Source organism: Heterodontus francisci, chromosome 3 (genome assembly GCF_036365525.1).
Source record: "Heterodontus francisci isolate sHetFra1 chromosome 3, sHetFra1.hap1, whole genome shotgun sequence".
NCBI classification, from domain to species: Eukaryota; Metazoa; Chordata; class Chondrichthyes; order Heterodontiformes; family Heterodontidae; genus Heterodontus; species Heterodontus francisci.
This window is the reverse complement of record NC_090373.1, coordinates 101,628,401-101,651,635: the sequence shown is the minus strand read 5'-3', so window position 1 is coordinate 101,651,635 and position 23,235 is coordinate 101,628,401. Positions and strand designations below refer to the sequence as shown.

Below are 23,235 nucleotides of genomic sequence, written 5' to 3'. Positions count from 1 at the left end.
CGATTCCCACAGATACCTCAACTACATTTCCTCACTCCCTGCCTCCATTCCATTTAATTATTTTTAAACATGTGCCTGTCTTAAACCTGTTTTTTACATTTTTGCTTTTGGACAGAGCTGTTCATTATTCTGCCATTAACACTCTCTCTGGACTAATGTTTTGTCTTTTACTACAATGATTAGCACTCCTGTGCCTTTTGTTCGATGACATCTTTGTTGTTAATCTCTCCTGCCCATATTACACCTTCCATTTTAAATAAAAACAAGAAATGCTGGGAATACTCAGCAGGTCTGGCAGCATCTGTGGAGAGAGAAGCAGAGTTAACGTTTCAGGTCAGTGACTCTTCCGTTTTGTTCTTCTTCTCCCTTCCCCCCTTTCACTTGCTCAAAGCCTATTACATTTCTAACTTTTGTCAGTTCTGATGCAAGGTCACAGACCTGAAACGTTCACACTGTTTCTCTCTCCACAGATGTTGCCAGACCTGCTGAGTATTTCCAACACTTCGTTTTAAGCATTGTTCCAGCATCTGCAGTATTTTGCTTTTTTTTCAAAAACTATCTGATACTTAGATTTGGCAACCCATATTTTGGAAGAAAAAAATCAAGTTTGTAATTAGAAAGTTAAGTGTGGGATCTTCATATTACGTTTGAGCTGTGGATTATTTCAGGGGTTCTCAACCTGGGTTCTGCAAGAAGGTTTCAAGGGGTCTGCTGCTGCCACCGCCCACGTCTTCTCCCAACACCAGCAACCTAGCCCCTTGAGCGGCTCAGCCCTTTACGACTGCTGATCAGTAGCTATCTGAGTCAGCACCATACCAGTCACTAGATCTACTTGACTACCCCACCCCACTTTTCTCATGAAATTATTTGGTCATTTACAAAGTTCCACATTAAAACTAAACCACCAATACTTTAAATACATTTTTAATTGTTCTAATAATATTATTTTATGACCGCGCAATGTCCAATTTATAAAATTCTCTGCCAATGCTCTTCGTCGTGCTTCTGCATCATGTGAGCCAACTGTTTTATTTGAATTATCGATGTGTATGGGTATACAAATTTTGGTAGAGAGGTCCCTGGGCATTATAACCACAAAGCAACAAACTCAGAGCCTGTAACAGAATATATATTCATACGGCTGGGAAAGCAGTTATAGTTCAGTGTTAAGGTTAGCAACCCATTCAACAGCTTCAACTTATGCACTGTGAATGGTTGTGATGCCACCAGGAATGGATCTCTCAGGGCAAGAGTTCAATATGTGGGCGATGGCGTGACTTGGATGGCCAGTCATAATTTGAGCTGGTCCTCATGTTCCACTTGTGGTACAGGTGACCACATGTTCACTGGCCCATCCTCAAGTGATTGATGGTTGTCCAGATTTTCCGTGGGAGGTTGAAACTGGGGACTTCACGCTGTTCAGTTACCAGGTTGCGGTTGGTGATGTTAACAGTCAACTAGGAGGTGCGCCATTGAGAGGTGGGGCTGTCATCAGTTTGCAGGGCGTGAAGCGTGCTCCAAGAGGGGCTATGAAATTTCAGGCAAGTGTGTGGAGTTTTTTTGATGCTCTGTATCAATGGAAGTGCTTTGTTAGTTTTCAGTCGGTGGTGTTCTTTGAGGAGAATGTTTTCTGTGCGGACATCAAGAGATTCAATGCGTGCTAGCACAGGAAGTCACTTGAGCTGTGTAGGTTTCAACATTCCAGAAATAATCCTCATGATTTCCCGAAGGTTGATTCTACCATGTTAGTGTGGTGGCTCCTGAGCCAGGTTGAGCAGCAGCACTCTGCTGTTGGGTAGACCAGGGCAAGTGAAGCAATGCGTAGTGTTGGCTCTGCTGCCCCAGGTGGTACCTGCCAGTTTCCTTGAGATTCACTCTTGGAGTGATGCCAAGGTATTTGGGCATTGGGTCGTGAGTGAGTGGTCAGCCGCAGAATTGGACATGAAGTTCTTCCCTGGCCATCGAGTTGTTCAGGTGAAAGGCTGAAACGACAGTCTTGGCGACATTTGGTTGGAGTCTCCATTTTCTGAAGTAGGCTTGCAAAGAACATAGGTCTTGACTGAGTGTTTTTTCAATGTCCTCAAGTTCTTTAGCCTGGGAAGCCAGGGCCGAGTCGTCAGCATATATGAAAAGCCATGACTTTGTCGGAGAGAGATCACTGGTATATATATATTGAAGAGGGCCGGTGCAAGACTGATCCCTGTGGGAGCCCCCTGGTGGTTCTGCGTGGACGGCTGATTTATCTCCAAGGTTCGAACAGAACTGTCGGTTTCTGATCATGGAGTTGCTTAGTTGTAGGGTTTTCACACAACAGATGATTTTGGAGAGTTTCAGCAGCTTGCCTGCACACCACACTATGTCATAGGCATAGGCAGTGTCAACAAAGGCAGTTGCTGTCTTCAGGCCTGTCTGAAAACAAGCTTCATTGTGTGAGGTCAGTGCCAGGACCAGCTCAGAGCAGTTGCAGCCTGTGCGAAAACCTGCCTGTTTGGGTGGGCAATGCATCACTGCTTCCAGGATGGGACTCAGTCTGTTTAGCAGGAGGTGCTCCAGGACCTTATATGTTATTAAGAGCAGGGCGATGGGGTGGTAGCTGCATGGGTCGTCGAGTGGTTACACTGGCTTTGCAATGGTCACTATCTTAGATTGGCGCCAGATGTTTGGGATGGTGCCTATGCTATGGATGTTGGTGAACAGCTTTGCTAACCATTTCCTTCCCTGTGATCCGATGTTCAGGAATTCTGGGTAAATCCCATCAACTCCTGCTGCTTTGCCTGGCTTGGTAGCTGATAGGGCACTGTCCACTTCCTCTTGTGTGTAAGGGCTTGAGAGGTCTGTCTACCCTGGAACAGTCTTGGGAAACTATATCAGGGCTTCCTTTCTCTGGTCCTCCTGTTAAAGTAAGTTTTCCAACTTGAAAACATGCAAACTAATGCTGTCAAAAAGGCGACCGAACCCTGGTCCAAGCAGTAAAAACTCACTGTAACCAAATGAACCATTCAGATGGAAACTATTTAGGGCCTGTTAAAGACAGCAGGAAGCGAGAGAGAGAGGAAATCAGGTGCGGGATACAGCCCGTAGAATTGATCCCCCTCAAGAGGAAAAACCTGGTAAAAGCAGGACCCAAGAACCATCAGAACTGTAAAGGTAGCTGGCAGCTATGGGCAGGGGAAAAATGGGTCCTGTTAATTCTATGTGTAGAACGCAATTACGACTGGAGTTGCTATAAACAGACAGAAATATGTAGGAGAAAGTGGCAGAAACATCCTGCAGCCTCAGTCTCCAAGAGAAACACTAATTATTTATTTTAACATAGAACAAGGGAAAACGGAAGCAAGCAAGGGTATTGGAGACAGCGAGGGCTCCAGGTGTGAATGCTTCGATGAATACAGCACTGCTTCTTCTACAGCACTGAAAGTGTTGGTCTCATTTAGTACAAACTATTTATGCGAAGCTGGAGTTTCAGCAATGTCTTCAATGAAAAATGGTACCGATCAGGATGATATGCACATGCACTTGTTGAAGATGTACAATAGAAGTGTTGCTCAGCACCAGCAACAAGTCTCACATTAAGCAAAACAGAAATGTGCTCATTGTGCAACAAATTTTTATACAGAAAAAAAAAGTGTTACCGGGAATCTGCAGAATTTTTATAACAAGGGAGAGGCCCTCGGTTGAGAACCCCTGAATTATTGGAATAAACTCAAGACTACCAATGTGACTGATCAAAAGTTAATAGAAATGATTTAACATGATAGATAAGGAGCTACAAAATAAAAAGGAACTTTTCACTTTTCCTTATAAAACAAAGAAAATCTTAATAGTTTATGGAGTTGGGTGTGGGGCGTGTAAATCACAGAGCAGCCCCTATACAAGAAAGGAAAACACAAACACATGACTGCCACTGCAAAGAAAAAACACTCTTTGTAGGTTTTAAACTTTAGTGAAAGGTTTTAAAAAATATTTCAAGTGTTAAAATGATTTAAATTGAGTCACCGTACTACTCCAGGGTTGCGGGGGGTGGGGGGTGGGGGGCGGGGGGTGGAGGTAGGAGGAAACAGCAAGGATATAGTCACAAAGAGGAACAACCTCTCTGCATGCTTTTCCAAACATATCGGAGATCTAACCAGCAGAATCAATTTCTTTAATTATTGAATTATGATGAAATTTGACAAGTTGGTGCTGCAGACAAAATGAATGCAAGACAGCTCTCAGCATGCTCATGTCCTAAACTCACCAAAAGTTGTTTATTACCAATTTTCGTCATAATGTAATGCAAATATCTTTAGTATTAAAGGGCATCTGGATGAGCCAACACTATAGCAAATACTTGGATTTTCATGCCAATTTTTAAAAAAACTTTAGTTATGTCTTTCGAAATGAGAAATAAATCTACACAATGTATATACATTAACATGTAGACGCACCAGTTATGATTAAGATTCTACCTACATTATTCTGGATTAAGCCACTAAAAAAAAATCATTTGCTGTAGAGAAAATACAGAGGTCCCAATTTATAAAGATCCTCCAGTGATTTACTGGACGTGTGCCAAATTACAGTAATAATTTGGACTTCAAATGACCCATTGTTTGAGGCAAGGAAACTTAAGTTTCAAGTAAAAGTCCTCTGGTCTATACATGTAAGTTAAGTGTCGGCTCAAAGATGGGATGCCGGGGGTTGGGGGGGTGGGTGGGAGTGGGGGGGTGGCGGCGGGAGGGAGGTGGGTAAAACTTCCTTTTCTTCATTTGCTGCTTCATATCTGTGCTTTTTTAATTTAGAGGAACACAGGAGTAATAAGACTGACTAAACTATATATTAATTCAATTTGACTCCGAACACTCACCTGGCATCATAATGATAGTAGCATATAATTAATGTGGCAATGAACAACACCATCGCACTAACACATGCCATGTTACACTTACCAAGCACAAAATTTGAGTGCCACTCAGTATCCAACTTTGCACACATACACAATGATATTATGAGTTTCATACAAAACTGCAGAATGCCATTTCTGGGGCACTTTTCTGAGCAATTTTCTCCCAGTGTCAATAGCTTTGCTTAGACAATATTACTTGAGCTGTTACAAGTTGCGATTATGAGAAGCATTTTCTAAAATGTTTGCAGCTGCTGCATAACAAAGACATTCAACCTAGTTACTGCCCTAAATTGCCCGGCCAGAAAGTTACAGTTAAAACAGTAATTAGGCTAACCCAAATGAATTTACTGTGTGGAATCATAGGCATGGTCTAATACTCTGCCAATCGAGGGCACATCACATTGATGCTGATATACAGTATCCACTCAATGTCTATTTAGATAGAGAATGCTTCTCCCTCATCTTTCCCTCTCCTCAAAATAACTCAAGGCACCTTTGGAAGGACTTCTTAATATGTGCGTGTTTTCAATTATTACTGCTGATGGCTTCAACTTACAATCAATATATATCAATCTCCGAGTGCTCACTATGGAAAGAGTTCCACTTTTTAAAAAGAAACCAAGTAAGTTCTAAACAGACCTTGAGCTTGCCTGACTCTACTTAAATTACAAAAACCTGACTGGACTGCCAGAAAAGTTTTTCCACAACAGTACTTCATCTCGAGCAGAGGGAAAAGCTTGCAGATTTAGAGTTGGTTCACAGCGTCCATATTCTTAAATCTACAGGATAATTAGTAAACAAGTTCGGGTAGAGTTATTTAGATGACCCATTAGTGTTCGTTAATGGATGCATAGACTGATCATCGTTGAATACAGAGACATGAATACAATTTCACAGCAAGATTAAAAGTAGTTGTATGACAACCAGAATACCAATTTAATTTTTAAATGCCAATTTCGATGTTTACGTCACGTCAAATTAACTCTTTGCTGGTTATCAAAAATCTGGCTTCCAATCAAAATTCAGTCCTCATACTTCTCTGTACTTTGAACCCGAAGCACAATTTAATAAATGAGCACTTACCGCATGGGTAACTCAAAACCTGGACGTCATCAATGGCAATATATCCAGTTTGCTCACGAGATATATCTGCTTCAAAAATGACCTGCAAACAAATATTGATATCTGTTAATTTTCCATCCCATTCTCATCTGATGATGTTTAAAAAAAACCCCCCACCAATTTCTGCCCCTCATTTCCTTAAAGCCCCGCTGGCAAATAGTTCAATAGGTCCAGATTGGGCACTGAAAGCCCAAACACAAGGGCATCTCCTGTTCTCAACCATTATTCCCACACATGTAGGACTCACTAGACGATGATCTGATGCAGGGATCATGTTAAATTTTCCTCTCCCTCAGGCCAATTGAGGCCAACTACCTCACCTCACCTACCCACCCTCCAACTCCACCCCCCACCACTACAAACTTGCATAATTAGCTAATTATGCAAGGGCAACAAACCTGCAAGCTTCTACACAGCTAAATTACACACTCGTGTCAACAGCCAGAGGTAGCCAAGTTTAAAACATCAGACAGCCACTGGTGCAAAAATATTAAGTTCTCTATCAAACCAACACACCTACCCTAACCAAAGGGATAGGCTCAATTTCCAGGTAGTCACCAACAATGGTTAACCATCAACTGCTGATTGAGCAGTAAAATTCAAGAATCTGTGCATCTGTCTCAGTTACCTGGCAGGGGAGAAACCATGATCAGTAGCCTTTGATCCTGTCCTGGGTATGCTTTGAGTAAAATGGCTATAACCAATCTTCGAGCTTCAGGCCAGGGAGTGCGTAACACCGTTCGGGTGGTCATGAAGGACAAGGAAGGAGATGCACCGGTTGATCGTACCTTCATCAAGAAAATCCTCATAGATTGTGTGGATTCCAAGATACGGACATCTTCTGCCTGCAGGACTTCTCAAGCAGTGGATATTTCAATGTGACGTTTAAGAATGTGGCAGAATGCATCAAGTTCCTGAAGGTGTTCTTGGAGAAAGGGAACCTGGTGCCGCTGTCCATCCTCAAAGCGCAGCCACTCTTCACTCTGCCGTCACAACGTGACCGGGTGGTGACAATTCACCTCTACAACCCCCAGGTACGTCGAGGTGGCCGGCAGCAGCACTGATGTCAAGGACCCATTTGGGATTTGGACCAGCAAGCGGCAGATCAAGGTGACCTTGAAGGTCGATGTCAATGGAGCCATCATCCACCCTCCCTCCAGCTTCGCTATCGGGGGAAGTCGAGGCTTCTTGGTCTACGCTGGGCAGCCCAGAGTTTGTCGCAACTGTGACAAATCTGGTCACGTGGCAGCTAACTGCAGCACGGTTGTCTACAAGAACTGCAAGAAGGAAAGCCATCAGACCAAGGACTGTAAGCAGAGTAAGTGTTGCAACTTGTGCGGCAGGCCACCTCTACAAAACCTGCCCCAAACGCTGCCTCAGTTATGTTCAGGCGGAAAGGTCCAAAAAAAGGCCAGGTGAAGGAACGACGAAGGCGTCAGGTGCTGGAAAGGAGACAAGCAACCGTCTCCGCAGCGAGGAAAGTCTACCTGAGAAGAAGAAAGGGGAGGCAGATAAAACCAGCGACCCAACACCTACCCTGCGCCCGGAAACCCCTTCTCCACAGACAGAATCAATGGAGGAGGAGGCAGCAGACGGACAAACAGGTCAGTGACAAGTGGTACAAAGGAAAATCACAAAGAAAAAACCTCCATAAGTGGAACAGGCCACCACCCAAACCAGTGGCAAGAGAAGGCTACCGTCTGAGACAGACTACAGCAGCTCCTCTTCATTGGACGAGGAAGTGCCGGAACGACGGCAACTTCAAAAGAGGCGGCAGAACTCAAAGGAGCTGGAAGATAAAGCCCCCAGCCCCCGGGCACTGGAAGCTGTGATGGGCCCAGCGCGCCCCAAACCCAAAGCGCCAAACCTAGCGACATGGCCAGCGCATCCCAGCTCCGGGACACCAAGAGCAACGACAGGTCTAGCGCACTCCAGCTCCGAGAAGCCGGGAGCAGTGATGTTTTCGAGGAGGAACAGAGGGGAACAGCAGAGGACAGCCCGATCCTTGCTGCCTCCAAGACACCCCCGATGTCACCCCAGCAGACCAAACCCTGCATGAAAAACCAGAAGGGGTTTCTGAGCCTAACGATCGTGAAACAGCTTGCATACACTATGGGTATGCAGGAACATACTGAAGGACTGGGACAAGCAAGGACTAATGGTATGGGAAGCAACAACTAACTTAAAAATGGGTATAAAGATTGCTTCAATTAACGTGCGTAGCATTAAATCCACTACACGATGTGTTTCAACCTTGGATTATCTCGCCAAGGTCAAAGCCGACCTACTGTTTCTGCAGGAGTGTGGAATACCACACCTCAGCACCTACAGGCAATGGTTGCGATGGTGGTCCCATGGGCTATCGATCTGGTCAGGGGGCAATGATTCCCGTTCCTCCAGCCTGGGTATTCTACTGCAGGGAGGTAACTTCACCATCTCCGAAGTTAAGGAGGTGGTGGGCGGTCGCCTCCTCGTAGCAGATGTAATGTACAACAATGGCCACTCCGGTTGATCAACATGTAGGCCCTGGTTCAATGCAGCGAGCGGCTGACCGTCTTCCAGCAGCTCCCACTGCTGCTGGTGACATTCAGGCCGGTCATCCTAGGCGCTGACTTCAACTGCATCATTGATGCAGCTGGACGATCTGGCAGAGACAACAGTAAACTGGATGCTACGTCCAGATTTCTAATAGAAACAGTTAAAGATGCCAAACTGCACAACATCTTCAGAAAACCAGCAGACGGAGCGCAGCGTAGATACACATGGTCAAGATTGAACGGGTCTGCCCGTTCCAGGATTGACTTCCTGTTTGTGTCCTGTGCGGTCACGGTCAGATCCACCGACGTTCTTCTCCGACCACTGCCTCTTACTGGCCGACAGTCACTTACAGGATGACCAGCGGGTTGGCAGGGGGACATGGAAGCTCAATGCTACACTGCTAACCCCAGAGAACGCTGAGGAACTCAAAAGGGATTACAAAGGTTGGAGGACCGTAAAACCCCTCTGAGTCTCCAGTGCACTGGTGGGAGGCAATGAAGGAAAACTTCAAGAGGTTCTTTATCTTCAAAGGTGCTCAGAGGCCGAGAGACAGACAGAGAAATGTCGCGACTCCAGAAAAGTATGCAAAATCTGCTCCGGCTGCAGTCGATGGGGATCGATCGAGCTCAAGGAGGACCTCCATGAGGTGAAGAGTCAGCAGGCCTCGCTCTTTGCCACGGAGACCTCCAAGATCATCCTCCGGTCCAGAGTCCGCTCCATTGAGCAGGATGAGACGTGCTCGCGTTACTTCTTCCAAAAGGTACAGAGAAAGAGCTCTGTGATCAGAAGCCTGAAGGAAGAGGATGGCTCGGTAACGTCTTCGCAGTCCGACATACCAAGGATCAGCAAATCCTTTTATGCTGAGCTGTATGACGCAAAGCCCACAGACAGCAGAGCCTCCCAGTCCTCCCTGTCATCTATCATGGAGGTCTTAGATGACAGCATGAGGGAGAGACTGGACAAGCTGCTAACTCTGGATGAGTCCTTTGAGACGAGTAAAACTCCCGGAAGCGAAGGCTCACTGGTTGAGTTGTATTCGGCCCTGTGGGACTGGGTCGACCTGGACCTGCTGGAAGTATACGAGAGTATGCTCCTGGTTGGCAGCATGTCAGAATCCATGAGGAAAGGCATCATCACCCTCATATACAAGTAGAAGGGTGCGAGGGCAGAAATCAGAAATTGTCAGCCCATCTCACTGCTAAATGTTGACTACAAGATTCTGTCAAAAGTCATAGCCAGTCAGTCAAGTCTGCTCTGGAGTTGGTGATTCACCCTGATCAGACCTGTACTGTACCCGGCAGGAAGATGTCTGATAGTCTCGCGCTACTCAGGGATACGATCGCCTACGTACGGGACAGGAGGGTGGACACCTTCCCCATCAGCCTGGACCAGCAGATGGCTTTTAACAGGATATCACACACCTACATGATGGACGTGCTTTCCAAAATGGGGTTTGGGGACGGAACCTGCAATTGGATCAAACTGCTCTACACAAACATCAGTAGCGCTGTCTCAATCAATTGGTGGGAATCAGAAATTTTTCCGATTCAATCTGGAGTCAGACAGGGCTGTCCTCTCTCCCCTGTCTTGTTTGTTTGTTTGCTGTATTGAACCCTTTACTGAGTCAATTAGGAAGGATGCAAACATAAGAGGGGTGACAATCCCAGGTAGTGGAGGCACTCAGGTTAAAACCTCCCTGTACATGGATGACATCGCCGTCTTCTGCTTAGACCCGCTGACTGTGCGCAGACTGATGAGCATCTGTGACCAGTTTGAACTGGCCTCAGGAGCCAAAGTAAACCACAGCAAGAGCGAGGCCATGTTCTTTGGGAACTGGGCTGACTGATCCTTTGTCCCCTTCACCGTTAGGTCAGACTACCTGAAGATGCTAGGGATATGGTTCGGAAGGGCCAGGGCGTGCACCAAAATCTGGAAGGAGCGAGTAGCCAGGGTACAACATAAATAAGCTGAGCATGTGGGAGCAGCGATCTCTCTCCATTGTGGGTAAGAACCTGGTCATCAGGTGCGAGGCGCTCACATTGCTGGTGTACGTGGCACAGGTCTGGCCCATACTTCACTCCTGCACTGTGGCGGTCACCCGAGCCATTTCCCACTTCATCTCGGGATCCAAAATGGACCGGGTCCGGAGGGACACGAAGTTCAAACCTCTGGATAAGTGCGGAAAAAATGTACCCAACATCGCCCTCATCCTGATGACTAACTTCGTGTGCGGCTGCATCAAGCTGTGTGTAGACCTCCAGTACGCAAACTCCAAGTGTCACTACGTGCTGAGGTTCTATCTGTCTCCGGTGTTGCGAAGGATGAGTCTGGTCACATTGCCGTGGAACGCTCCATCCAGTTGGACCTGCCATACCACGTATCCTTCGTGGAAAAGTTTCTCATCCTGATGACTAACTTCGTGTGCGGCTGCATCAAGCTGTGTGTAGACCTCCAGTACGCAAACTCCAAGTGTCACTACGTGCTGAGGTTCTATCTGTCTCCGGTGTTGCGAAGGATGAGTCTGGTCACATTGCCGTGGAACGCTCCATCCAGTTGGACCTGCCATACCACGTATCCTTCGTGGAAAAGTTTCTGCGGAAAAACACCTTTGACCACCAATCCATCAGGCAGTGGCCTGCACGGAATGTCCTCAAGGCCCTACGGGAAAAGGAGATGGTGGATCCTGTCGGATGGTTCCCCGAGCAGACTGCCAAAGTCATTTGGCAGAATGCCTCATCACCAGAACTTTCAAACAAGCACCAAGATGTAGCTTGGTTGGTGGTGAGAAGAGCCCTCCCAATCAGATCCTTCCTGCACGCCCGAAGTCTCACCCCCTCCGTACAATGCCCTCGAGGTGGCTGTGGTGGGGAAGAGACGGTTGCCCACCTCCTTCTGGAATGTGTCTTTGCAAAGCAAGTGTGGAAAGAGATGCAGTGGTTTTTGTCGAGGTTCATCCCAAGCAGCTCTGTAACACAGGAGTCTGTGCTGTACGGACTGTTCCCAGGGACGCACACCGAGATAAACATCAACTGCTGCTGGAGGACTATCAATTCGGTGAAAGACACCCTTTGGTCTGCCCAAAACTTGCTGGTCTTCCAGCGCAAAGAATTGTCCACGACCCAATGTTGCAGACTGGCACATTCCAAGGTCCAGGACTACGTGCTGAGGGACGCACTAAAGCTTGGGGCAGCCGCGACAAAGGCTCAATGGGGAAAGACCACTGTGTAAGGTCCCCCCACCAAGCTGAACTGAGGGGCTGGACCCATGGAAAACCCCTCGAACTGTATCCGGAAAATATTTGTTTGCTGTAAAATGTACATGGCATGAAAAATGAAATGGAAGGGTTGTGAGGCAACTCACTCCGATATTGAAGGAAACGGATCTCCTTTGCACTCTGTATTTTTTGACTTGGTGCAGTTTGGAACTGTTTTGTAATGTATTTTTTTTTAAACAGATTTTTATGAATAAAGTATATCTTGGAAATAAAAAGTGCATCTGTCTCCCCCAAGGCAGTGGTAAAATCTCAAGGTATGTTTTCCTTTGCTCTGTATCTGGGAAATCAATGTGCAGCATAGAGAGAAAAAGAGCAGAAAGCCATCTACGTTAGGTCTCCTCTACTCTGTACCTTGCTGGAATTTCTTGGGGCTCCCCAACAAGATGCAATTAGTCCTGCACTGATAGTAGGTACAAACCCAACATTGTTTTTAAAATGAGGCAAGAGAAGGCAATGTCAATCTCCTGCCTCATTTGCCTGTGGCTATGTTTACTGCATGACCAGTGAAACCCAATGCTTATGGACCCCTGTCAACCAGAGGATCGGAGACGTCCTGGAGGCAGAAAATAGAAAGCTACATGCATCTTTTGAATTTTAATTCCCTCTTCAGGATCTTTTCGTGCAATTGGAGCTTTCTGACTGCTTATCTGCATCAACAGTCAGAAGGCCCAGACCTGAAGAACCAACATGCAGCTATCAGTCTGAGGGGCCAATTCAACTTCAGCAGGGGCACAAAGTGAACGGTAGTCGATCGGCTGCCCGTTTTATGCCCTGGCCAATTCTCCTTTCCATTTAAGCCCCATTTTGCACTCCCAAATTTGAATTTTACCCCCATCATGTCCAGAATTGCAGATGTAAACTGATCACCCATTATATGGTACAAACAAAAGAACAGAGTTAGATAAATTAGAAATAGTTTGCAAAAGATGCCGTGTTGTACTCTTTAAGCAAAACATCTGGCTAACAAAAAATATTGCTCATTTAGTTTGAGACCCTTGGGACAACGGTTATGTTCCCACACAAGACTTTCAATGCTATTTATTCCCAACCTAACTGTAGCAGAATTCAGAGTTCGAAATGCTAATTGCTGTGTCGAGCTCAGAAAAAAAAAGATGAGAATACTGGTTTAAATCAGGTCATTACAAATATATCAGCTATATATTTTCTCAGTAATCAACTGAAAATGATTGTTCAGTAAAGCTGATTTAATGATTGTGATAATGTTACCTGTGTGTGAACAATATCAACAACTAGCATGCCAGTCAGCATCCTGACAAATGCTGACAACACAAATTCAAAATGGAATAAACTATTCCAAAGTTAATGATGATAGAAATTCTCTAAGAAATAAGACCAATCTGTGTTTAGCTGAGAATTGCCTGTTTGATGTCACCCAAACGCAGATTAAATCAATGCCTTTTCAATCATCACTAAATGTCAATTGTTTTCCATTAAACTAGTGGGAGGAAAGGGAAGAGAATTAGTACATATGCCTTTCTTTAGGGTTTAAAGAATTAAGGAAATAACTGTTTACTGAAAGGCTGTTATAATATTCTGTGACTTAATAAGGAGAAAGAAGCAAGGATGGGGGTTTATTGGCTTGCAATCTTACAGAATCTCAGCATTTGAGGTTACAAATGTGCGACCTTTTGAAAACATTACTTTTATTTATGTCTCAGTCCTACAGAGACTCATCATTTTGAGTCTATCCCTCTCTACAGACAGCTGCGCTATTGGAAATACCCATGACCTTGGCAGGTTCAGATGCCAATTTTAGTATTCCCTACACAGATATCACTGATTTTCATGTAGTTGGCAAAACTCACTGAAATGCCAGGTCTCCACAGGCTGGAAAAATAGCATTAATAAGATTAACTTCTAAAGAGGATGACATTTTCAGTTTAAAAAACTCAGGTTGGGAAAGAGCAATGGTGATTTACATTGATAGCAATCGCCCTGTACTTTGCTTCACCTTCAGTGGAAAGTATTTGGTGCCAGATTTCCCAACTTGTCAAGACTCCTATCTATCTGGATTAGTCTTTCCATCAGGTCATAATATCCATGTAATATAGGGCAATCCTTTATTAGTGGAAATTTGATTACATTTCACCAAATCCTGAGCAGGAGGGCTGAACTATACTAACAGCATGATGAAACGGCAATTCAGATACAATCCAAAAACCAAACACTGTGATCTTCATTTCAATTTGTCATTTTGATCTTAAACATACTGCATACTTTGCAAGCTAAGAAAAATCCCAAGACATCCTTTTCCAGTAGAAAAACTAGAATAAATTATTTAAAAAAATATACAGTGAGATCCAGATCACTGTACAAACACAAGTGTTTTATGACTGGAAACACCAGCTTGTCGATGAAGTGTGACGCAAGCATGACAGTGCTCTGAATGAGATAAGCAGCTAAAGATGTTCTCAAAGGTTAGCAGTCAAATTTTCATTACAAGCAAATTAGGAATGGAAAATATATCCACTTTTTTGCAGGAGGATTTTTTTTTGGCATGCTGCAGCTCTTACTTAACCGTCCAACTCACCCACATAAATACACCACCCCCACCATACCACCACCTCCAACCACCCATTGATGTAATGGTCATTTTTATTCAGTTTTATGATTTTTCTCAAACAGCAACTTAAACAAGGTTCAAGCCTCACCATTCTTGCTGATCTGAGTCTATATCTGCCAACTAGTGAGCACATCCCCACTAGCACAACTAGTGCAAGACAATGTGGGCTCACATGACGGCAGAGCACAACTCTACCTATTACAGATATGCGGATGGAGCATCCATTAGACTTACACCAGTCTGAAATTGTCACGACTGTCCCTGGAACACAGGAAACACCAGGCAGTCCGAAAGATACTTGACTAAGACCTCACCCCAAGGTAGTCAGGTGAAACCAAAACCACCATTTACTGCTCCACTAAGGAAAAAGAAAAACAAGGCCCATCACCACATTTATAAAACTCTGGATACCTCCTGAATGAGTAAAATCCCTGGCACTGTTGCCAAGTTTGACTGATGCCCTGACAGGGTGTGCATTACATATCAACTGTTACAAGTGATCAATATATCTTTTTCTAAGAAGCAACATATATTTCGGTAATTACTGAGATAAACTGGAGAGACTTGACAAATTATATGTTAAAAAGAAATCAAGAAAGGAATTTGAACAAAATAAAGATTAATTTACACTATCAAACTAGTTGAAACTAGGCAATTTTAAGTACAGATTTTCAACACTGAGTGAATTAGAGTCAGTAAATTAGACATTTTTATTAGAGTTCACTGTAAGTAACAATTTCAGAACCATCTTTTCTAATCAGTGAAAAAACTGTGTCCTTTTTTTGCACACTATGTACTTCTTTCCCTGTAAACCTTATTGCAATGTGCACCTCATTTATTGAAATGCTATAAATCAACACATACTATTAAAGTTAAAAGAAAATGGTGGCATAAAAGTATCCAGTAATTGGAACTGAATGAGCAGAGTGGCTTAGTGACCAACCAATAATAACGTCCCTTCAATGTTCAAACAATCCAGCAAAGCAATATATGAACATAAAACACATGGTAGTATTTATAGAAAAAACAGTATTTATTAGAGATAAATGGAAACTTTGTGAAAACTAACTTTTGAATACATTACCATACTTACTCAAAGAGGAAAATACATGGATGATAATTGAAACAAAATCCAGAGGATTATTCAAGATGAAAGGACATGCACTCATGGGAAAGTTCAAATACTAGACAGATGAACTTTATCGGGCTAAGTACCTTTTTTCATGTGACATATTTGGAACATAAGACATCGTATACACGTCAAGGCAAATTTTTAGTAACCAAGATAACCTGTAGGTGGCATAATCTGTTAACTATACCAACAGTACAATACCACAACCATCATACCATACAGTGCAGCAGCCTATGCTATCAGTATATTACAGCAAACCAGTCAGTCTCTCCCCATAAAATCTCTGCTAGACAGCTTGCCTATTACACATTTGGGTGGGTGTGGGGAAGGTTGTAAAATCAGTAAGCCCACAGCTCTGAAAGGGTTGCGACTTGCCATTGAAGGGAAAACAGTCATGGCAGAAAGGTGAAAGTGGACTGTGCACAGTGGCACAGCTAAGACATTTTGGCAACACAGCGCCCTTTCACCTGAAGAATTGGAACTACACTAAGGTGGCGGCTATATTGGGAAATGTCTAAAAGCAAAACACTTCAGATGTTGAAATAAAAACTGAAAATGCTGGAAATACTCAGCACGTCTGGCAGCATTTGCAGAGAGAGGAACAGAGTTAACATTTTAACTCAATGATCATTCATTAGAACTGGAAAAAGATATGTTACAGGTTTTAAGCAAGTACAGAGGAAGGGAAAGTTGAGAGGTGCAGCAAGAAACAAAAATGGGAAGGTCTGTTCTAGCGTGGAAGGCAGGAGAGATTAAATGACAAAAGGGATGATGGTGCAAGGCAAAAGGAAATGGCAACAGATAAGTAAAGAAACAAAAAGATAGCTCCAAAGGAAGTGTAAATGGAAATAGTAGAATCATCACCAAAAGCTGCAGTCCAAAAAATCGGAGACAAAAGGTTATGATCTGAAATTGCTAAACTCAATTTTGAGACTGGAAGGCTGGGGAGTGCCTAACTGAAAGAGGTTTTTCACAAAGTGACCCAATCAGAGGTTGGTCACCCCCATGAAGAGAGGACTGTATTGTGAGCAGCGACCACAGTATACTAAATTGAAAGAAATACAAGTAAATCACTTTCGCCTGGAAGGAGTGTTTTGGGCCCTGGAGGTTGGGAAGGGAGGAGGCAAAAAAGCAGGGTGTTGCATCTACTGCACTTCCACAGGAAGGTGCCATGGGGTGGGGACAGAGTGCTGGGGGAAATTGAGGAATTGAACAGGGTATCACAGGGAATGATCCCTGCAGAATGCTCAAAGGGAAGGTAAAGATGTGCTTGGTGGTGGCATCACTCTGGAAGAGGTGGGAATAGAAAAGGCCGATCTGTTTAATATCGAAACTGGTGGAATGGAAGATGAGGACAAGGGGAATCCTAGCGTGATTCTAGGAGGGAGGGATAGGGATGAGTGCAGGAGTGCAGAAAATGGGCTGACACAATGGAGTGCCCCATCAATTATGAAGGAGTGTCGTCGGTTGAGGAAAAAGACATATATGTTTCCTCTTGTGGGTGATTCCAGAACTCGGGAGCACTGTTTTAAAATTAGGGGTCGCCCTTTTAGGACAGAGATGAGGAGAATTTTTTTTCTGAGGGTTGTGCAACTTTGGAACTTTCTGCCTCAGAAGGTGGTGGAGTCGGGGTCATTGAATATTTTTAAGGCGGGGGTAGATTGATTCCCTTGCCTAACAAGAATCTAAGGTTAGCGGTGGTAGATGGGAGCGTGGAATTCGAGACACAAACAGATCAGCCACGATCTTACTGAATGGCGGAGCAGGCTATAGGGGCCGGGTGACCTACTTCTGCTCCTAATTCATATGTTCGGATATCAGAAGCACTAGTATGGAAGGTGACATCATCAGAACAGATGCAATAAAGACAGAAAGACTAGGAGAATGGAATAGAGTCCTCACAGCAAGCAGAGGGGGAGGAAGTGTAGTCAAGGTAGCTGTGGGTGGATGGGCTTATAGTGAATATTTGTTACTAGCCTATCGCCAGAAAGGGAGACAGAGAGGTCGAGGAAGAGAAAGGAAGAGTCGGAGATGGGCAATGTGAAGGCAAAGAAAGGGTGAAAATTGGAAGCAAAGTTAAATCAATTTCCTGTTTGGGGGGGCAGCAGGAAATGGCACCGATAGAGTCACTGATGTGCTGGAAAAAAAAAGAGGTGAGGGAGGGACCCGAGTAGGACTGGAACAACGTCCCACGTATCCTACAAAAAAGCAAGCATAGCTAGGACCTATACAGGCTTGCATAGCAAGACATTTTATTTGGAGGAAGTGAGTAGAGTCACAGGAGAAGTTATTCAATGTGAGAACAAGTTTAGCCAGATAGAGAAGAGTGGTAGTGGACCACTCTTCAAGGGAGAAGCAGAGAATTCTTGATCTGTCCTGGTGGGGGATGGAGGTAGAGGAATTGGACATCCATAATGTAAAGGAGATGGAATGGGCCAAGAAACTATTGAAGTGGCAAAGACAGTCAGATGAGTCACAGTAGATGGAAAGAGACTAGACAAGGGGAGAAAAAAAGTTGAGCTCAGAAGAAATCAATCCTGTTGGACAACAGCAGGTTGGAACAATGGGTCTATCAGGGAAGTCCTGTTTGTGGATCTTGCAAATGAGCTGGAAGTAAGTTGTGCAGAGTTGGGGGATTATGTGGTTGGAGGCCACAGAGGGAAGATCCCCAGAGGAAATGAGGTCAGTGACAGTCTTGGAAATGATGGTTTGACATATGGTGGTGGGGTCATGGTCCAGGGAGGTAGGAGTTGTCAGAAAGATGGCATCCAGCCTCTGCAAAGTAGAAGTCAGTTTGCTGAAAAACAGTGCTACCTTTGCAGCAGGTTTAATGATGATGTTAGGGTTGGACCTGAGAGATGGGAGGGCTGCAAGTTCAGAGGGAGATAGGCTAGTGAGTGATGGGAGCAGAGAAATTGAGTCGGCCAATGTCACGCCAGCAGTTCCAAGTGAAAAGATCTAGAGATAGCAGTGGCTGACTATCTCCCTCCAGTAAAACACAGGTGCAAGTGTGTGAAAGGTGATTATCAACTCAATAAATGGATTTATCCAGGTCTTTGTATTTGGCTGTAAATGACTGTAGCGGTAATTGAGTTCCTCTCTTGTACTCTTTTCATATAGGGTCAAATAAGCATGACCAAGCTAAATTGGAAAGCATCATTTACAGAAGTGTACTCAACCATTGCCTTTCTGCACTTAAGTTTTCAAATACTAAAACAAAATACTGCAGATGCTGGAACGCTGAAGGAAGAATAGAAAATGCTGAAAATACTCAGCAGCTCAAGCAGCATTCTGCACAAAGAAACAGAGGTAACATTTCAGGTCCATGACCTTTTATCAGATACTATCTGACAACAGAATAATCACAATGTATGTCAGCAGCCAAAGCTGCACAGGACATCTTAGAAGTCGAAGTGGTGGCTGAGGGACAGTTACACATGCTCAGATCTCTTAGGAGACATCCCAGCGACTTTCCTTTTCCTTCTGAATAATGAGAGTACTGTGGACTGCTGCATAATGAAGGTATCATGACTGCTTCCTGAATAATGATATTTCTATTGTCTCATACATCCTGAACATTACTAGATCATTTCTTCATTTAGGCCATTTGATTGATAGGAGGACCTCTAATGGCAATAAGGGTGCCATCCATGACATCCTACATTGAAATGAACCCTGCTTAAGGAAGAAATGGCTGGAAGAGATCCAGTAGCACAAAAGCTGTGTGCTGTCTTAACTTTCACTTCTAAGAGAAGAGCTATTCCTGTTAAAAAATTGTTTTCAAATTAACCTGCAGCAGATCGCATAACTGACAGCCTGCTGTATGAAGCAGAGATGACAAAGCGAAATGTCCTACGATAGATCCAACCAATTGGTGACTCCATATACACCATTTCCGGGAGTAGTGATGGAAACGGAGAAAATGTCAGAGGTGTTGCTGTATTTGCATTTGTAGTTTCCCAAGAAACCACTTAAATTATTTTACTATGACACAATGACATTCAATGTGACTGTGATTAAAGACCCACTCTTTGCTTCCTGTCCATTAACCAATCCTCTATCCACACTAATATAATACCCCCAACTCCATGAGCCCTTATCTTGTCTATTAAACTTTTATGTGGCACCTTATCAAATGCCTTTTGGAAATCCAGGTATACTACATCTACTTTATCTACCCTATTAGTTACATCCTCAAAAAACCCTCAAATTAGTTAAACAGGATGTCACTTTCATAAAATCATGTTGACTTTGCCGAAGCATATTGTGCTTTTCTAAGTGCATTGTTAAAATTTCCTTAATAGATTCCAGCAATTTCCCAAAGACTGATGTTAGGCTAACTGGCCTGTAGTTCCCCATTTTCTCTCTCCCTCCTTTCTTGAAAAGTGGTGTAACACTTGCCAACTTCCAACTTGATGGAACTATTCCCGAATCTAAGGAATTTTGGAAAATCATTGCTAGCGCATCCACTATCTCTACAGCTGTCTCTTTTAGAACCCTAAGGGTGTAGGCTATCAGGTCCTGGAGATTTGTCAGATTTTAGTCCCTTAAGTTCCTTCAATACTTTTTTCTGCTGATATTAATTCCCTTAATTTTCTCATTCTTTTTAGCCCCAGGGTTACCGTCTATTTCTAGTATGAAACGTGTGCCTTCTACTGTGAACAAAATAGTTGTTCAATGCCTCTGCCATTTCCTCATTCCCCAAGATAATTCCTCCTGTCTCTGCCTCTAAGGGACCAACATTTACTTCAGCTACTCTCTTCCTTTTTACATACCTATGAAAGTTCTTACAATGTTTTTATATTACTGGATAGTTTACTCTCATTCTATTTTTTCCCTCATCAACTTTTTGGTGGCCTTTTGCTGGGTTCTAAAACACTCCCAATCCTCAGACTTGCTACTCTTTTATGCAACATTGTAACCCTCTTCTTTAAATCGAATACTATTCTTAACTTCCTGAGTGAGCCACGGATGGGTCTTTCTTGCTGAGGTTTTTGTTTTTCAATGGAATGTATTTTTGTTGAACATGTTGAACTGTTTCTTTCACGTTTTCCCACTGTTCATTTACTGCCATACCTTTTAGTCTATTTACTCAATTTAACTTAGCTAGTTCTCCCCACATCCATGTATTTAAGTTCAAGATTCTTGTTTGTGATTTGAGCAGGTCACTTCCAAACCTAACATGGAATTCAATGGTATTATGATCACTATTTCCCTATGGATCTCTTACTGAAATTACTAATTAACCCTGCTTCATTACACAATATTAGATTTGAGATACCTTTATCCCTAGATGGTTCCACACTATATTATATTAAGAAACTGTCCCAAAAACATTCTAAAACTCATCTAGTCCACTCTTGCCAATGTCATTGTCCCAGCCTATATTATTACAAGTCCCCATACTTATTACATTGCCTTTGTTACAAGCTCCCATAATTTCTTGTTTAATGCTCTGTCCAATGGTATAACTAATGCTAGAGGGCCTATAAACTACTCCCATGACTGTTTTCTGATCCTTGCTATTCCTAATTTCCACCCATACTGATTATACTTCATGATCTTCTGAGGCCAGATTCTTTATTATTAATGTCCTTATGTCATCCTTTACCATCAGGGCTACCCCTCCTCCTTTGCCACTGTCTGCCTTTCTGAAATACTGTGGACACTAGAATACTTATTTCCCAACCTTGATCATCACGTAACCATGCCTCTTAATGGCGATTTACCTCTATTTGTGCCACTAGTCCGTCTTTCTTATTGCAGATGCTTCAGGCATTCAAATAAAGAACTTTTAATTTCTTATTTTTTACTTCTATTCCTTGCAATGACCTTAACCACTGATGTACAATTTTTGTTAAACTCTCTGCTCCATTCTGCTCGTCTTTATCCACAATGCTATACTGTTCGCAATCTCCCCTCATCAAAACCCGCCCTGCCCTCTGGTGGTTCACAACCTCTAGCCTTATCTGTTGGTTCACTCTCGAGTTTGTATGCACTGTCCCTTCCTATCACATCCTGATTATTATCATCCTTAATGCTACCTTGCTCTCTTGTCTGCTCCTCTCTCTTTAAATTATCATATCTTCCCTCACTCGATCCCTCGCCCCCAATATTTAATTTAAAGCCCTTTCTACCACCTTAGTTATACAACTCGCCAGAACACTGGTCCCAGCATGGTTCTGGTGAAGACCGTCCTAATGGTACAGCTCCCACTTTCCCCAGTACTGGTGCCAGTGCCCCATGAATTGAAACCCATTTCTCCCACACCAATCTTTGATCCACACATTTAACTCCAATCTTATTTACCCTACTCCAACTTACTTGTGGCTCAGGTAATAAATTATTACCTTTGAGGTTCTGCTTTTTAATTTAGCCCCTAGCTGCTCATACTCCCTATGCAGAACTTGCTTCCTCGTCCTATCTATGTCGTTGGTGCCCACGTTGATCACGACAACTGGATCCTCCCCCTCCCACTGCAAGTTCCTCTCCAGCCCTGAGCATGTGTCCCGAACCTGGGCACCAGACAGGCCACACAGCCTTCTGGACTCTCGCTCTTGGCTGCAGAGAACTGTGTCTTACCCCCTGACTATACCATCCCCGACTCCCATGACATTCCTATTTACACCCGCTCTTGAATGGCTTCCTGTACCACGATGCAATGGTCAGTTTGCTCACCCACCCTGCAGCCCTCGCTCTCATCCATACCATCTAAAATAACCTCAAACCTGTTGGAAAATTACAAGAATTGAGGCTCCTCCACTTCTGACTTTTTGGCATCAAGTGGCAGGACCGTATCTCCAACGCAGAAGTCCTCGAGGTGGCCAACATCCCCAGCATATATACCTTACTGAGCCAGCGGCGCTTGAGATGGCTTGGCCTTGTGAGCCACATGGAAGATGGTAGGATCCCCAAGGACGCATTGTCCAGCGAACTCATCATTGGTATCAGACCCACCGGCCGTCCATGTCTCGCTTTAAAGACGTCTGCAAATGCGACATGAAGTCCTGTGACATTGACCACAAGTCGTGGGAGTCAGTTTCCAGTGATCTCCAGAGCTGGCAGACAGCCATAAAGGCAGGGCTAAAGTGTGGCAAGTCGAAAAGACTTAGCAGTTGGCAGGAAAAAAGACAGAAGCTCAAGGAGAGAGCCAACTGTGTAACAGCCCCGACAACCAATTTTATCTGCAGCACCTGTGGCAGAGTCTGTCACTCTAGAATTGGCCTTTGTAGCCACTCCAGGCGCTGCTTCACAAACCACTGACCACCTCGAGGCGCTTACCCATTGTCTCTCGAGACAAGGCGGCTAAAGAACAATAATATTTAATTTATGGTTAATAAAGCCCATTACTAATAAGCTTTACTACTGCTGATGAACCTTACTATTAATAAAACCTTACTAATAAATTACCTAAGTCTCAGAAGATTCTTATTATCCCAAATAATGTTAAACTAACCCTAATTAAAATTCCTTAGTTTGGATAAGAGAAAAGAGAAAATGTTCACCAACTTCCCTTCTTTGCTGGAACGTCAAGAGTCAATTTCTCTTTCCTCCTCTGCACAGAATTTACCACATGAACCAAATTCACACCTTCACACTCTGACTAAGTCTCACTAAAGGTGAAGACTCCACACGCTGTGGTTTGAGAACCTGACTGCTTTTATAGAGCCTCTGATGAGTCACTAGCTAGCATAGCTTCC

General features: G+C 43.8%; 1 protein-coding gene across 3 annotated transcripts in view; it reads right to left on the bottom strand.

Annotated features, from left to right (window-relative positions):
- ptprk (protein tyrosine phosphatase receptor type K) overlaps nt 1-23,235 on the bottom strand; it is a 553,573-nt gene that overhangs the window by 468,267 nt on the left and 62,071 nt on the right. For all 3 annotated transcript variants that reach the window (XM_068025166.1, XM_068025170.1, XM_068025171.1), the window contains exon 2: nt 5,969-6,050. In XM_068025166.1, the coding sequence (XP_067881267.1) occupies nt 5,969-6,050 (82 nt within the window). The remainder of the gene's footprint in view (nt 1-5,968; nt 6,051-23,235) is intronic.